We start from the raw sequence: 18,199 nt of genomic DNA, 5'->3' as shown, positions 1-18,199 counted from the left end.
TACATTTTTTTAAGTTACAATACATAGTTCTTTAGCTGATATATTAGTTTTCTTGCTTGGAAGGGGAGAAGTAAACCCAAGATACACAATTGCCTATGCGGTTTCAGTAAATGTACCTGCTTATTTATAGTTTTCAATGATGAAATTGTTACTAAAGGTTCAAATTTGAAAGGTAAAGTCTTCACACTACAATCAATGAAAAGAGAGGCAGAAAGATACAACAAAGATACAACAAAATGCATTGGCAAAAAAAAGAAAAATTGAAATACCGTGAGCACAGAAATCCATCATGACTGTGTATGAAACTAAAAACTGAGGGTGATTTCATGTGCTCGGCCAATGTGACTACCGTGCAGTTGGTCATGTAAGCACAGAGGCTTGTTACAATTGCCGGGTTTACTATCCATACGAACCCCTAAAATTTTAGGGGGTTCGTATGGATAGTAAACCCGGCAATTGTAACATTATATAGGGGTTCGTATGGATAGTAAACCGGCAATTGTAACATTAGGGGTTCGTATGGATAGTAAATCCGGCAATTGTAACAAGCTCCTGTGCTTGAAGGCAACAACTCAGTCCCTATGAGAAAAGTAAAGATTGTAAATGCAAACTCTGGACTATCGTATCAACTGGGAGATGTTATACTATATATACAGGTGCTATCGGATTGTTGCTACATAGAAATTGAAAGTTCACAATTCAGAGGCTAAAATCATGTCTTTAGTCGTAATGTTTTTATTCCGATGAGCCATACTTAATTGTATCTAATGTATCCTTTATATGGCAAGTTCGATGGGATAAATGCACTCATAACTTTGAATTACTTAGTGAAAGTATGCACCATCTATATAGATGACCTGCAAATAAAGGATATATAAACGCTGGATAGCTTCTTTTCATTCTTTATAAGAAGCTCCTCATATGAATAAAGCATTTTGGAATAACTTGGGCAAAACGTCGCATATACCTGGGACATAAATAGTTATTCTATTATACCCAGCTGAAACATCTAGTAGCGTGAAGTTTGAAATCCAATTTATCATAAAATATAATAAATAGGAAAAACTGTTAAATAATTAATTATTCAATAAAAAACATTCATTTACAAACCAAATGCATTTATAGAGAATAAGAATACGAATACCAATATTCTATTCTAAGAATTTCCTGTTAAAAGGCCCTATAAAGAGCTTTCATCACATAAGTACATAAGATTGCTATGATTAAAAGAATTCTGACCAAATTTGAAAGCTAGAAAAAAACGAGGAAAGGCCCAAATTGTAAGTTATTTCCCAATAAACATTCATATGCAGCTATTTTTATAACTTCGCACGCACAAGAAATCATCGAGAGAACGGACAGAGACCAAAAAAAAAAACATTGTTGATTTACGTTCACTCTTTATCAAATGTATGAATGGAAATCCTTTTGCGTACTAAACCTATATACTGTGATGATGTGCATGTAGGCATTGAAAACATAAATGAATTTATTTTGCGGAAAATGATGACAATTAAAAGTTGTCACTTAATTTCGGAGATGAGAATTAATTAAGTATTCAAATATCTACAAAAGCATTAAAAAAATTTATCAGACGATGTTTTAGTTTTAAATTTTAAGTTCTAATATTGTTTTTTTTTTTAATTTTGGTAAAAAACGATATTTAACATAACAATTTTGTCAAATCGCGTTTTTGCCTCAAATAAAATACGCTGAGAAAATACGAGAAAATCACATCTTGCAATTTCAAAAGTCGGACGTTAAATAACGTAAAGTATTTATGATGTCTTATAAATTACACTTCACCATAAAATGTACCAAACTCAATGAGTTGAGAATTATTTTTTTTCAGAATATTTCAGATATTTTACCTTCTTTCAATAAAATCTTATAAAATCTTATATAAATTTGACAACAGCGCTATCAAAAAAACCCGTCGAGACAAAAGATTGTCGTAAGATTACGACTAAGGAAATATCATCACTGCGGGATACTACATACTTGTGTGATACTTAAATGATAAGAGTATGTGTGGTAATTTGATCTGCAGTCAAAACAGCAGCCATGTTATAAATACTGTGTAAATCAACTCAACAAATTATACCAGGAAAACAGTTTAACAAAGGCGCAAATGGTAAGTTATTTCCAAAAACAACATTCATATGCAGCTATTTTTGTCATTTTTGTAACTTCACACGCATAAGAAGTAATCAAGACAACGGACAGAGACAAAAAAAAATTGTTGATTTATCATGTTTACTTTCACTCTTTATCATGTTTATGAATGGAAATCATTTGCGTACTATACCTATATACTGTGATGATGTGCATGTAGGTATATATACGTTTTTGTACTATGTTTGATAAAAGTAGTGATAATTTCTCATGGTTTTACTTCTGACGAGAATTCCAATGAAACAACGGCGATGCTAAAAATACCTGCACAATTTTTCCGATTTCTATCGATAATATACACTTAAAGTTCCCTACTGTTTTTTGTTTGTAAATATTTACTCAGTTACTTATAAAATCAAGGAGGTTATATCTCATATATAAACCCTTTGCTTAAATATACTACAAGTAACTATATCAACATTTCAGTTCAGTTTTCATGGACGTAAACTTCCAGTCAAATTTCTTTTGTAACATTTAGTTTTATCAGAACCCACGAACGTAATAATCAATGAATGCAAAAGAGAAACAAGTCGGATGTTTAGTAAAAATAAGCGTCATGATTATGAGAAACAGTCATTGTTATGAAAACTACTAATCATTATTGTTTATATTATTCATTATTTCATATTAACACATAAATATAATTTTTATTTCTCGTTGGATTTTTTCTTGAAGTACCATGTCTACCATCTTCTAAATGACATTTCGAAGTCATCATTAAACTTGCTTTCATGCAAGTAAAAACACTTTCTTGTATGGCTTGTATATCATGTATATTACGTATTCGCGCGACTATTGTTTTCTGGTCCAATGAAGAAAATGCCATCAAGATTGTGCAGTATCATCGCTTCGTTGGTGGCTTCTGGACCCTACTTTATGACTGATGTATTAATTTGTGTACATATATTCGTTATAAATTTGCAGAGAACGCTCAATCCAATGAGTATTTTGTAGGCGAAATTCTGGCCTGGGGTAGAACAAAAGCATAAGCCTGGTATCTTGACTATCTTTGCTGAGTTATTTGTTTTCAGGTTTCAATTTGTTGTTTCTCTTGATCAAACAGAGGTCAATACTGGTTTTGTACATTTGTCGTTCGTCATGACATGTTCATGACTTGATGACCCTTAAGACTAACTGATTTCAAAACGGACAATTATGCAAACAGGTTTGTTGTCCTTTGACAGCCTCTAGGTGATGGACCATGTAATTTTTTTTTACTAAAAAATCGATATAAAACTTCCATGGGTGGACGCAAATGTCCAAATAAGAACTAGAACACAACCTTAGGAACTCAATCCAATCTTTGCTACGCTTCTGCTTTCGACCAGTGCACTAGGATCCCGATTTAGTTCTTACGTTCAGGGAAAATGCTCTCATTTATGTGTAAAGTGTGTTTACATGCATATAAATGTTAAAACAAAAGAAAACTGTGCACATTATTTGACACGTTGATGTATCTTGTACCTGTGTGTTTTTGTTTGATGTTTACCTGTATTGTAAATTGATGAGATATCATCAGTTTATATATTTTTTCAGATGATATTTTAAGGACATACGGTAAGAAACATTTTGATTAAGATTAAGTAAAATTCCGTTTTCGTGACAAATAGATTTTAAGTTTGACGTGTAACATAGATAAACATCATTACAATTCATTTATAATCAATTCAAATCAAATCTGTTTTTTTTATGTTCTTTATTCAATTTTAAAAGGTCTCATATGGGAGCATTTACAAGTAACGATGTTAACTTCATTGTCATTTGTACACATAAGATGCCTCTATTACGCGGAAACTTGTCCAAACGGATTGACTGACTTTTATTTGTTATTTTTCATGATAAAACGACAAATACTTTCATTACAAAATTAGATAATACCTCTCTAATTGAACAATAATAACTTGGAATTGAACAACGATAACTGTTATAACAGAGAAAGTGATGTACAATGTTGTACATATATACATTATTACAGTTAAATATACTCTTAGGAAAATTACTTAACCTTCATTTTCCAGATCGTCAAAAAGTCGTATGTCGTAGATTTTCTTAATTTGAGGTTTTGTTAGCATTCTTTTGTAGGACTTTTTATACGAGACATACAGTTTTAATCTGTAATTTAAGAAATAAAGGATCATAATTGTGTACAAACGTTCATACGCTATAGCATAAGCTCCTGAAATATTGAGCAAAGAAAGTTATAAAGTGGCATACCCAGGATAGTGCTAAGAATGCGTACTCCCCCCTTCGGTGGCCAACATATGAAAAATCTCATGTTTTTCACAAATTTGATTTTCAATCAGTAATTGTCCAAACTAAAATTCTGAGATTTCGCACTCGACCCCCTCCCGGCCTCTGTGTCTTTCAATCTCAAATTATATTGTTATTGTAAAGTCAAATTGTTTTTGCCCTTCGAAGTCCTTAATTGGAATTATAAAAAAAATCTATTTCTCTATTCATACTTTGACATAAGGCGCTTGAGGACTAAATTATATATATATTTCAGTAAAGCTTTTGGGGCAATGTGTAAACGTGCATTTCTTTTCTTGTTTTACTTAGTCTCAATAAAATCTCAAAACTCCGTAATTCAAAAGGTCGTTCTAGTAATATTCCAACATGTCCAAGGTGACTGGTGTTCATATTGATGCGTTTTTAAACCCATGCATGGAAACCCACATTTCAGTCTGTTTTTATACGACCGCCAAAAAAATATTATTGGTATGACATTGGTGTCGTCGTCGTAGTCGTCATCCGAAGACACATTGGTTTTCGCACTATAACTGTATGCCTCGTTCATACTTCCCCCATCTATTCAGGGTTCAAACTCTGTGGTCGTATAAAGCTGCGCCCTGCGGAGCATCTGGTTGTTATTGTGTTGTCACTTTTGCCTGTACCAACTTAACCCTCTAAGTGTACACATTTTAGATAATTCAACGATCATCGGGCTAAAATAGATATGCTTCTTATACTTGTAAATACTCACTCTGCTCACAGGGCTACATCATAGTCCTTTAATGGTTGAACTGCTAACACAACATATTTTTTTTTTAAGAATAATAATTGTTCTTTTTTGTTCACAGATTGTTGCGGCGACAACAATGGATCAACAAATTGAACCTAAACAATGACAACGAGTTTACTAGAGCATAGTTTAAGTACAAAGCAAATTCTGCGGCTGCTGTTTCGGAAGTTTAGAGATTTATGTAATCTACGTTGTGTATCGATAATAGGACTTGTTTTTCTGATTATCCAGGTCTTGCTCTTAATTCTGTATGGACATTCAAGATGCGAAGGCGTAATTTGTGTAACCGAAAGTAAAAATACTTCCTCTTTTTACAGTATATTTTTTTGGAACTGGAGTAAAAAAGGACCTATCTTGCCATTATGTCCAACAATACCACCTGGCCTTTGTAAGTATTCAAAAATAACAAAGAATCACGATATGCAGCATGTACAGAGAAGGAATCATTAAATACACACAAAAACCAAAGAGAAAACAAACTATATGTTTTATTATTTTTAGTAAAAGTGAGAATAAACTTGCTACTTAAAAAAAAACATAGTATAAATAAAAGTTTTTTTTTCATTTGGCAAATTATGTACTGCTTCTTTGTTTTGTCAAGTTGATTGGTAAACCAATGCTATAAATATAGATGAATCGTTTTTTTTTAGGGTTTTTTTAATCTTAAAAAGAAAATCAAAATATGAAATAAATCGCTGTTCGTTTTTCAATTTGAAAAACTAAAATGGACAAAACGAAAGTATTTTCTGTATCTTAAAGAAAATAACGAACGAGAATTGACATAACTATGGAACTCAGAACTTTTTTTTATATATTTTTAGATGGTTATATCAAACCAAACACAGAAGTTTTAACTTGGGCCGAGCTCGAGTCAAAGTTTTTGAATCTGCATTATGGAGGGCGATATAAACCACCTAACTGCACATCCCGACACAAAGTGGCCATAATAGTACCATTCAGAGATCGGGAAATACATCTGAAGATTTTTCTAAATAATCTACATCCTATATTGCAAAGACAACAGATAGAATATGGAATATATGTTGTAGATCTTGTAAGTAAGATAGACCAACAAGAACAACATATTAATGCAGATGACAATTTTTTAACGCTATTGTTAGTGTAAATCTTGTTTTTTCCTGTTCTAGTTTTATTTTTATGCCCTCGCCGTAGTGGTAGTTTTATCCGAGTCCGTCTGTCCGTACGTCCGTCCGTCCATACGTCCCAAACTGGGTTTCCGTTCTCTAACTTTAGTTGATATGAAACTTATTCACAATGTGTTATTACCACTACACACAGGTCATGTTTGAATTTTGCTGGCGTCACTTTTTACCATTCTAGAGTTATTTCGAAAAAAGATGCTGATTTTTTTTGTATCTGTTCTTTAACTTTAGTTTGCCTCCACTAAATGATATTAAACTTATAAACAATGCTTATTGTCACAAAATACAGACCAAGTCTTAATTTTGTTGGTGTCACTTAATACGTTCTAGAGTTATGCTCCTTTACAATAGTAGTTGTTAAAAAAAATAATTAAAATTTGAGTTATCTTCCTTTGTCCATAATTGTAGTTAGATCAACTCCAACCAATACTCTATAATCTAATATCTGTTTTAAAAATGTCAATGATGTAATTGTTTAAAAAAAATATTTTAAATTCGAGTTATCTTTTGTCCATTATTGCAGTTGAATCAACTACAATTAATGCTTTATACAATGCAATGTTCATTGAAAAAATTAAACAATATTTACCCTTCGTTGCTTACAAGCACTTTGATTAATGTTCTTCAGTTTTGTCCCTTTAAAACTTAGAATGCTATACAAGTGGGGGCATCGTCTGTGTCCCATGGACACATTCACCATTAATTTTTCCATATATTCAAAGACTAATGCATATTTAATTTAAACATTTTCTTTAAACACCTAATCCTTCTTTTCATTTCAGGATTTAAAAGTTCAATTTAACAGAGCTTTGCTGTTGAATGTTGGCGTTTTAGAATCGTTACGACTACTCGACTATCAATGCTTTATATTTCATGACGTGGATTTGCTGCCAGAAAATGATAATAATTTATACACCTGTCCAGATAATCCTAGACATATGTCCGTAGCCGTGAATCGGCTTAAGTACAAGTAAGTTGAGACAATCGATATGCAATTGTAGAAATTAGCCATTTATCAGAAGCAGTTCATCTAATAAAGCATATGAGGAAGTTAAAACCATCGATATTCAATTGTAGACATACATGTGTCAGTAGCCGTGAATAGGCTTAAGAACAAGTAAGAATAAACATATAAACATCTGACACATGTTAGTAGCCGTGAATTGGCTAAAGTACAAGTAAGTTGAAACAATCGATACTCAATTGTAGACATCTGACATTCGTCCACAGGTGTGATTCGGCTAAAGTACAAGTAAGTTGAAACAATCGATTTTCAAATGTAGACATTTGACATGTGACAGTAGTCGTGAACCAGCTGATGTACAAGTAAGTTGAAACAATCGATACTCAATTGTAGACATCTGACATTAGTCCACAGGTGTGATTCGGCTAAAGTACAAGTAAGTTGAAACAATCGATTTTCAAATGTAGACATTTGACATGTGACAGTAGTCGTGAACCAGCTGATGTACAAGTAAGTTGAAACAATCGATACTCAATTGTAGACATCTGGCATTCGTCCACAGGTGTGATTCGGCTAAAGTACAAGTAAGTTGAAACAATCGATTTTCAAATGTAGACATTTGACATGTGACAGTAGTCGTGAACCAGCTGATGTACAAGTAAGTTGAAACAATCGATACTCAATTGTAGACATCTGACATTCGTCCACAGGTGTGATTCGGCTAAAGTACAAGTAAGTTGAAACAATCAATAATCAAATGTTGACATTTGACATGTGTCAGTATTCTTACATCGGATAAAGTACCGGTACGTTAAAACAATCGATATTCAATTTTATACATTTAACATTTGTCAGAAGCCGTGAATCGGTTTAAATATATTAGAGAAGTTAAATCAATCAATATTCAAATGTTGACATCTGACATGTGTCAGTAGCCGTGATTGAATAGGCTAACGTACAATTCAGATAAAAACAATCTATATTCAAATGTAGACATCTGACATATGTCAGTAGCCGTGATTCTGCTAAAGTTCCAGTAAATTGATACAATCAATATTCAAAATTATTTGACATATGACAGCAGCCGGGTATCGGCTAAAGTACAAGTAAGTTGAAACAATCGATAATTTAATTTAAAACATCTGCCACATGTGCGTAGCCATGAATCGGCTAAAGTACAAGTAAGTTGAGACAATCGATATCCAATTGAAGACATCTGACACATCTCCGTAGCCATTAATCGGCTAAAGTACAAGTATGTTAAAACAATCGATATTCAATGTAAGACACCTGACACATGTCAGTAGCCTTGTATTGGCTAAAAGAGTGACGAAAGCGACCAGAGGGACAGTCAAACTCATAAATCGGAAATAAACTGACAACGCCATGGCTAAAAATGAAATAATACAATCAGACAAACAATAGAACACATGACAAAACATTGAAAACTAAAGAATGAGCAACACGAACCCCAGCAAAAACTAGGGGTGATCTCAGTAAAGTACAAGTAAGTCGAAACATTCGATATTCATTTGTAGACATCTGTCGCATGGCAATAGACGCGAATCGGCTAGGGTACAAGTAAGTTATAACAATCGATATTAAAATGTAGACATGTGACATGTCAGTAGTCATGAATCAGCAAAATTGCACAAAAGTAACCTTTATTGTCTTCGTAAAGTCCAAATGATACATATTGTTATGTCATAAGAAGATATAGTTCTCTAGGTTGTAAAAGGTATTTTCAGTTTCTTTCCATTGTATCAATAAAACAAAGTTGGTTGTTAACAAATTGTCTTTGATTTCACATTAAAATATATATTAGCGTTCATTACCTATTGTTTAGGCTGCCATATGATAAGATATTTGGAGGTGTGGCAGCTATTTCGAAAGAAGACTTTATCAAAGTTAACGGTTACTCTAACAGATACTTTGGTTGGGGAGGTGAAGATGATGACATGTTTAATAGGTAAGAGCTCTAAAAGACACTCCATCTTCAATATTCCGCAGACAATCAACTTTTATGTATGATGCATCTCTAACATTATTTATGTTTCTTAAATACTCGAAATGTGTTTTGCTATTGGTTCGACTAGCAAGTTTTATGCAAGCAAGACAGTTCCTTTAAAGCAAGAAAACTTTAATCACTTAAACGTTAAAAGTGAGATATAATCATTTAAATGACATGCCAATAGAAAACTTCAAATAATATCACAATAGATATAGATATAGACTTCTGACTCAAAAAAAAGCTGCTATACGTTAAGTATACTGGTCAACAAAAGAAACGATACAAGACTTTTTTTCAAATTAAAGATTAAGTTTTCCATTCATTGGACCAATATTGAAGGTAGTAATAATTAATCATTATGGAAATATAAATCCGTTAAAAAAAACAAAAATTTCCTTTCGTGACGTTTTTTTTCGCGATTTTTTGTTTTTTTTACAAAATTTACATAAAACGACAATTTAAAAAAAAGAAGTTCCAAATAATGATGCCAAACCTCTTATTTAAAGGTAAAGACAGTGTTTGCCATCAAGTTGTTTTTAAAAATCATACAGTTTCTTCGTTTATTTGTTAAGCAAAGTCTGTCCCCACGAGAAATCGTTAAAATGTATACATTATCAACTGATTTACCATAGACAGTATGTTTAAAGTGATATTGAAAAAGCGGTTACAATCTTAAAACTTATCCGAAAGGTTCCAAATTTACTGTGTGTTGTTTTCATATCTAAAGCATTGATTTGAGACGAAAATAAAAAAAAAAAAATTTGCATTTTTTCAGATTTCAAAAAACACTTTTTTTCCCAAAAATTTGAAAAAAAACAATATTTCAACCCATTACTTACAACATGAACATTACTTGATTAGCATATTGAATATTTTTAAACAAATTTGAAATTTCATTTAGAACTTAGAAAATTATGTGTCGATTTTTTATTCAACTTTCCGCTAAACTAATTTGCACCCTACGATCGTTTACACTGAATTTAGATGCTTTCCAACAAATTTTGATTTTCATTATCACATGTGAATACATTGCAAATGAAAGCTTTTTAAAAAAAGTGTATCTCATTTTTTTTTTATATTAAATACTTTTTGATAAATTTTATTTCAAAGTCGTGTATCGTTTCTTTTGTTGACTAGTATATATCAAAATGCAAAACAAACAAAAATTGAAATGATTTAACCTCTTTAACCGACATTTCGCTCACCTAAACATATATGTTTATTATTTTTTTCAGAATTAACGCAATGAATTTGACCATAACAAGATATCATCCGGGTATTGCTAGATATATAATGTTGCCGCATGCCAAACAAGAAGAAAATTTAGCCAGGTAAATAATAGTTTTGTTGATATTCATTTGAAAAATTGTTATCCACAAAAAAATCTATCTTCTTATATAGAGGTGAAAACGATGATAAACATATTTTTTAAGGTCTTTCCAGCTACATTATGAAACCAAACAGACTAAGAAAATCAAATTGTACGTGGTCGCTACCTATTTGAATATATACTAGTCAACAAAAGAAACGACACAAGACTTTTTTTCAAATTAAAGATACAGTTTTCCGTTCATTGGACCAATATTGAAGGTTGTAATACTTAATCATTATGGAAATATAAATCCGTTTAAAAAAAAAAAAGATTTTTGCTTTCGTGACGTTTTTTGCGATTTTTTTTATTACAAAATTTACATAAAACGACAATTTCAAAAACAGAAGTTCCAACTAATGATTCCAACTTCTCATTTGAAGGTAAAGACAGTGTTTGCTATCAATTTGTTTTTAAAAATCATACAGTTTCTTCGTTTATTTTTTAAGCAAAGTTCGGCCCCACGAGAAATCGTTAAAATGTATAGTATACATTATCAACTGATTTACCATAGACAGTATGTGTAAAGTGATATTAAAAAAGCGGTAACAATCTTATAACTAATCCGAAAGGTTCCAAATTTACTGTGTGTTGTTTTTACATCTAAACCATTGATTTGAGACGAAAATAAAAAAAAATGCATTTTTGAGATTTCAAAAAACACTTTTTTCCCAAAAAATTGAAAAAAAAAACAATCATTCAACCCATTAGTTACAACATGAACATAACTTGATAAGCATATTGAATATTTTTTAACAAATTTGATTTTTTTTTTCAGTACTTAGAAAATTATGTGTCGATTTTTTATTCAACTTTCCGCAAAACTAATTTGCACCCTATGATCGTTTACACGGAATTTAGATACTTTCCGACAAGTTTTAATTTACATTATAACAGGTGCATACATTGCAAATGAAAGCTTTTTAAAATAGTGTATCTCATTTTGTTTTATATTTAATACTTTTTGATAAATTTTATTTCAAAGTCGTGTATCGTTTCTTTTGTTGACTAGTATATATGTATGTTTGAATAACCGTCAGCAGTCTTCAGAAGTAATCTCGATGGTTAATTAAATGACAAGCAACATTTACACACACGTAAATATTGAAACATATAATTGAGTCCTTGTATTGTTATTGAATGTTTATTTAAGATTTTTTTGTAATTTGGATATACGTTTTAATATATCAAAAATCAAACATGAGAATTGAAATGAAATCCGTGAACATGAATTGGACAACTAATTTCTATTTGAGCTATTTCTTTAACATTTGTCATACAAACAGGACTAAATTGTATCCAAAATGATATGTTGTGTGATGAAATGCCAATACAACATACGTTTTGTGTGAAAAATCGAGTTAAATTGGTCAAAATTACGACAAATAAAGGCTGTAAAGATGTGTTCACATGTACAATATATCGGAACGGAAATTTATTAAGAAGAACGATCAGTCGTTGTTGATGAAACCCTTCAATTAAATGCTCTTTATGTTTATAAGATCTTCCATTAATTTGTTATATTATGATGTCCATTCATTTGTTTAAACAGGTTTGATATATTAAAGTCTGGGAAAGTTACCTTCAGAAGAGACGGAATAAATACACTGAAATATGATAGACTGATACTGGATTTCCGACGACTCTTAACATATATAATGGTAACTGTTAATCAAACAGAAATAGCTTCTGTAAGTACTAGGAAAATACACAATTTTAAAGTACGAAAACGGAAATTCCCTTAACAAATCATTAAATCAAAAGCGCAAACACATCAAACGAATGGATAACAACTGTCATATTCCCGACTTGCGACAGGCGTTTCCTAATGCATTAAACCTGGTGTTATATAGCTAGCTAAACCTCCCACTTGAATGACAGTCGCATAAATTCCACTAGATTGACAACAACAGATGTTCTTACCTTGCGAGACCCACATTCATTGCTTACTTATATATGTATTTTAAATCAACACATAAAGGATTGAAATATTTTAAGTCCTGTGACTGAATTCACATCATATCTAGTGTAGAGTCGCGTGTTTGACGTCAGAATGTAAACGTCACTCAGGAAGAAATTTAATATAATTTTGTCGTTCAAAGTATTTTCAAAATTATAGTTTCACATGTGGAATGGTTGTATACAGGGTTGAAAAACCGAAAGTTTTGTTAGAACTTATTTCAGAAAAAGACCGAGATTTAAAATTATTCAGAAGTTCTTTAGGATTTTTAAGGATCTATATATGTTTAATACTACTACGCGAGTAAAATAGTTTAGTTGTGCAAAATGTTATCAAAATTATAATAAAACAATAACTACAGAGTAGCTATTCATATTTTAATATCAAATTAGTTATTTAGTTATTTCAATCCAAATTTTTTCGGGCGAATATGTTTATAACTCGAAACAGATAAGGTTTTTTTCTTAGAGCATGCAGATCTGTCATAATGCTTATCTTCGTAAATTGTTTTAACTTTACATTCTAGGGAAGAGGCATCAGATACGAGGTAGATAAAAACCAGGGCTGACATATTATTGCAGTGGTGACTGACCCGTATATATGATACGGAGGACACATATTAAATGATGATTGTTCTACAAGAGTGATCAAAAAGCTATATTGTGATAAATGTAATTGACATTCCAATGTTGGGAACAATACCGTGGCATTGTTGTACAGATAAAATAATAGTAAAAAAATGTTAACAAATTAAATGTGTTAGCAACTTTAACAGCATCGTCGTCTCTTATTTTTTTATTCATTGGATGTAATACTCTTATTCTAGTTTTGTCACACCTTGACCTAATTTTCATGGTAAATTGACTGCCTGAAAACAAAACTTCCAATGTTAATTTCTCACTTATCATGATTAAAATGGAAATAATTATATTTGGTTCTTAACAGGATCCCTTGCAAGGTCCACATGTTAATCAGACAGTAAGGTGTACATGTCTGTCAAACAGAGTTTACCAGACCTCAACCTCATTTCATGGTTCATTGACTAATGATAAGTTTTGTGTTTTGGTCTGTTTCTTATATACCATTTTTTGTTAGTAGGTCAACTAAAGTTGGTGCATAGAGTGATTGTAAAGTGAACATGTATGTCTGGTAATGGTATCACTATAGACCGAATTCTTCTGTCCTTATAATGCATATATTCCTTATTTTAATTTGCTTTTCAGGTCACCTTGACGAAAGGGCCAAGTGAGATTTTCTCATTACTTGGCGTCCGTCGTCCGTCGACGTTAACTTTTACAAAAATCTTCTCCTCTGAAACTACTGGGCCAAATTTAAACAAACTTGGCCACAATCATCATTGGGGTATCTAGTTTAAAATATTCGTCCGGTGATCCGGCCAACCAACAAAGATGTCCGCCATGACTAAAAATAGAACATAAGTGGAAAATGTAGATTTTGGCTTATATCTCTGAAACCAAACCATTTAAAGCGAATCTGATTTGTGGTAAAATCAGGTTAATATTTATCTGCCCTGAAATTTTCAGATTAATTATGTTGCTGCCCCTGAAATGCTAATGTTAAGGAGATTTTGCGGTTTTTGGTAATAATCTTGAATATTATTATAGATATAAATAAACTAAAAACAGCAATAATGTTCAGAAAAATAAGATCTACAATAGGTCAACACGATCAAAATGGTAAGTTGACCCGTTAAGGAGTTATTGTCCTTTATAGTTATAATTCTTAACAAATTTTCGTAAATTTTGGTAATCTTTTACAAAAATCTTCTCCTTGAGTTTAAATTTAACCAAACGTTTCCACAATCATCACTTGTTTATCTAGTTTTAAAATTGTGTCCGATGACCCCGCCCGCGAACCAAGTTGGCCGACATGGCTCAAAATAGTACATAGGGAAAATGCAGTTTTTATTGGCTCATAAATCTGAAACCAAAGCATTTAGAGCAAATCTGACACGATAAAATTGTGCAATATGTTTAGATCTATCTGCCCTGAAATTTTCTACCATTCAGGCAACCCGTTGTTGAGTTGCTGTCTCTGAATTGGAAATTTTTAGAAAATTTTGCAGCTTTTGGTTTATATCTTGAATATTTTTATAGAAAGATATAAACTGTAAACAGCAATAATGTACAACAAAGTAAAAACTAAAAATAAATCAAAATGACCAAAATTGTCAATTGACTCCTTAATTGCCCTTTATAGTCAAATTTTTACCTTTTTCATAAATTAACTACTGTACATCAGATTCCTGACTTTCGACAGGTGCACACATTTGCAGCGGAATTAGACGTTTTAATCGTACCAAACCTTCTCCTTTTTCTGAAACAATTGTATAACATCACAACATAGAAAAACACACGATAAAATATCAATTGGAAGGCATAACTCAATCAAAAAAAAAGAACAAAGATCTTTAAACACATCACCATCACCTAAACACAATTTTATCATTAATCCATCTGTGTCCTTTGTTTAATATGCACATAGACCAAGGTGAGCGACACAGGCTCTTCAGAGCCTATAGTTTACAGCACATTTCAGTCAGTATGTAGCTAATGGTAATATCTTTGGTTAGCTTGCTTGTTAGCTGAACCGTAAAGTCATTGTTAGGTAAGATAAACTTCCCTCTTTTTAAAGTAGCTTAGTCCTCCAGAGAGATTGATTTTTACAGAGGATGACCTTGAGGTCACTCCGATGTGTTGTTATCGCTTAAATTTCCGTCATTCATAAATTATAGTCAAATTAGTTTTGGGTTTTCAACACCAGTGAAAAAAGTGCATTTTCATACCTGCGATTTCTGTTCTCCGGTTGTACGATGTTTCAACAAAATATGGAATCATTTCAGTTGTTGATTTAGTGGTGAAAATTTGACTGAATTATATATTAATAAATACGATTTTACATGTTTAATTGGTGTTTCAGAAAGAGGTCAGGTGCTCTTGTTCATTCATACAATTATCGTTCATTCATAAATTTATCGTAAAATAAAAATCACTACACAGGTTATACGTGTAGTGTAAATGACCACCTGTAATCTAAAAATAGCGGTCTCACTAATAACGACAAGAAGAATTTTAGCGACAAGAAGCGTCAAGAACGGACAAGAAGAATAAATTAAACGACAAGAAGACTATTTAGCGACATGAAAACTTCTCGTATCGCATGAGGATGACACATATCAAATGAACAATTATGTGTGGGACTTAGTTTTAAGAAATGATGTCAAAGTAACACTATGAAAATATTTTTAGTAAGCTTAAATATATATTTATTTTTTACATGTTTATGTCTTGTAAGTTATTTTATTTCTGTCCCATTTTTCAACATTAGCGTCTCGAAAGGTGAAATGTTTTAACTGAATGGTCAATTTAAATTAATTATAAAAATTGTTAAAATTAAATAAATAAAAGTAATTATTGCCCAGTTACAAACACTACCAGGGGATAATCCATAATTACCCCCAACTTTAGCCTGGTAAACTTGTTGTCTCCTTGTGAAATATAAAACATATTAAAAATGATTTCCTGCTTAAGTCTTTTATTGATATAAAGTCAAAACCTTCTTGCTTTTCACTAGACAACCATGTCCTGTCAGGTTTAATTCTTATACATGTAGATGAAAAAAAAAGTCCACAAAACATTAACATGGCAGCAATTGCTTTTACAGCCTTTAAGGCTTTGATTTTTTTACAGAAGAGTGTCCACCATGCACTTGCACTGCACTATAATAATAGTAGAATAGAATTATCATATACAAATAGATGAAAATTATATATACATGCAATCGTAATATTAATAATATATATAACAACAAACCAGTGTATTCTCTACGACTATTCGATTATATAAGTATAATAGTCCAAGGTATACTGATTTCTTGCACTACAATATAATAGTTATTACGGTGAGGTTGAATTTCCTGTCATTTATTCATCATCCAAGCATGAACTTCTATCCGAAAAAAATATCTCTGTAAATTAACCCAAGTTTCAGGTATAGAGATGTGATCTGTTTCTGTGACATGCGCTTTTGACCATCCACAAGAACCTGCGGTCATCCGATGTTCAGTACTTCAGTACTTTGATTTTATCTGTTGGGCTAGTCTACTATTAAAGGAGGCCAAGGTCGAATAAAACCTGCGAGATTAACATGTACATCATAAATATTTCCATACCCAAATATAGTTGACCTATTGCACATAGGATTATAAAAACAGATCAAAACTCAAGAACTAAACTTTGACCAATGAACCATGAAAAAGAGGTCAAGGTCAGCTAACGTCTGCCAGTTCGACATGTACACCTTTAAACAATCATTACATACACCAAATATAGTTGACCTATTGCATATATTATTAGAAAAAAGACCAAAACTCATAAGCTTAACTTTGACTACCGAACCATGAAAATGAGGTCAGGGTCAGATGACAGCTGCCAGTTGACAATCATTCCATACACCAGATATAATAGACCTATTGCTTACAGTATTTCAGATATGGACTTGACCACCAAAACTTAACCTTGTTTACTGATCCATGAAATACGAAAAATGAAAACTGTTTGACGGTCATGGGAACCGTGTAAGATACGCACATACCAAACAAAGTTATCATATTACTCATAATAAGAAAGAAATATACATTACTAAAAATCTGAGCTATTTTTTTAGTAGTCACTGGACATTGAAATTGAGGTCAAGGACAATGGATATGCGACATACGGAGACTTCGTAACATAAGGCATATATATACAAAGTATGAAGCATCCAGGTCTTCCATCTTCTAAAATAAAGATGAAGTTAACCAACTACGCCGCCGGATCACTATTCCTATGTCTAGCTTTTGGGCGACAAAAGTAGCAGGATCGACAATAAAACGATGAATAATTTAAACAACAACATGAAAATAATACGAAGCTTCAATTGGTATGTGCATACAAGTTCAGGCACAAGAACTATCTGCCTTATTTAAAGATGCATCAGTACCGTTGGAATTGTCTAGTGATTGTATATTGCGTTTAATAAGCGGTAATGTTTATAGTAGAGGTTCTGTTATAACGTAGACACATGGTGAGGTACTAATGTTCTTAAAATCATAGTTTACTGGGGGTCTTTACTGAATATCAATTAAGGTATTCATATTCATTATGTTCACAGCTTCTTAATTAATATTCATAAAGGAATTGTTTATCATCAAGATTAATAGTACATGCAGAAGAATGACCATCTGGCATTTTGCTTTGTCTGATAACGGGGTTGTAACATTCATATCTAATTAGGGCAACATAGACATAAAGTCAACTTTGTTACAGATCCTCCAACCTCGTTCCAATGGGGTGTATGCTGCTCCTCAGTGCTGCTCACTCAACAGTTGACTATGAATTGTTTGGATTGTTTTACATTGTCTTATCGGGGCCTTTTATAGCTGACTATGCGGTATGGTTCTGCTCATTGTTGAAGGCCGTACAATGACCTATAGTTGTAACTTTGTCATTTTGGTCTTTTGTGGATAGTTGTCTCA

The 18,199-nt window shown here is 31.9% G+C and overlaps 1 protein-coding gene across 3 annotated transcripts; it reads left to right on the top strand.

Moving 5' to 3' along the window:
* Positions 1-1,902: 1,902 nt before the first annotated feature.
* On the top strand, positions 1,903-13,436 carry LOC134725256 (beta-1,4-N-acetylgalactosaminyltransferase bre-4-like). 3 transcript variants are annotated; one of them, XM_063588925.1, is made up of 9 exons: positions 1,989-2,134; positions 3,712-3,732; positions 5,256-5,585; positions 6,019-6,251; positions 7,143-7,330; positions 9,171-9,293; positions 10,571-10,666; positions 12,257-12,395; positions 13,191-13,436. In XM_063588925.1, exons 3-9 carry the CDS (start codon positions 5,300-5,302, stop codon positions 13,230-13,232), a joined length of 1,107 nt encoding a protein of 368 aa, XP_063444995.1. In that variant the 5' UTR covers positions 1,989-2,134; positions 3,712-3,732; positions 5,256-5,299; the 3' UTR covers positions 13,233-13,436. The 3 variants fall into 3 exon arrangements, with proteins under 3 accessions (XP_063444997.1, XP_063444995.1, XP_063444996.1); XM_063588927.1 differs by lacking the exon at positions 3,712-3,732 and having other exon boundaries at positions 1,903-2,134; XM_063588926.1 differs by lacking the exon at positions 1,989-2,134 and having other exon boundaries at positions 3,517-3,732.
* Positions 13,437-18,199: the final 4,763 nt, after the last annotated feature.

The sequence above is a fragment of the Mytilus trossulus genome, chromosome 7, assembly GCF_036588685.1.
Source record: "Mytilus trossulus isolate FHL-02 chromosome 7, PNRI_Mtr1.1.1.hap1, whole genome shotgun sequence".
NCBI classification, from domain to species: domain Eukaryota; kingdom Metazoa; phylum Mollusca; class Bivalvia; order Mytilida; family Mytilidae; genus Mytilus; species Mytilus trossulus.
Note: the sequence above shows the minus strand (reverse complement) of the source record. Positions and strands in the feature narration are given on the sequence as shown.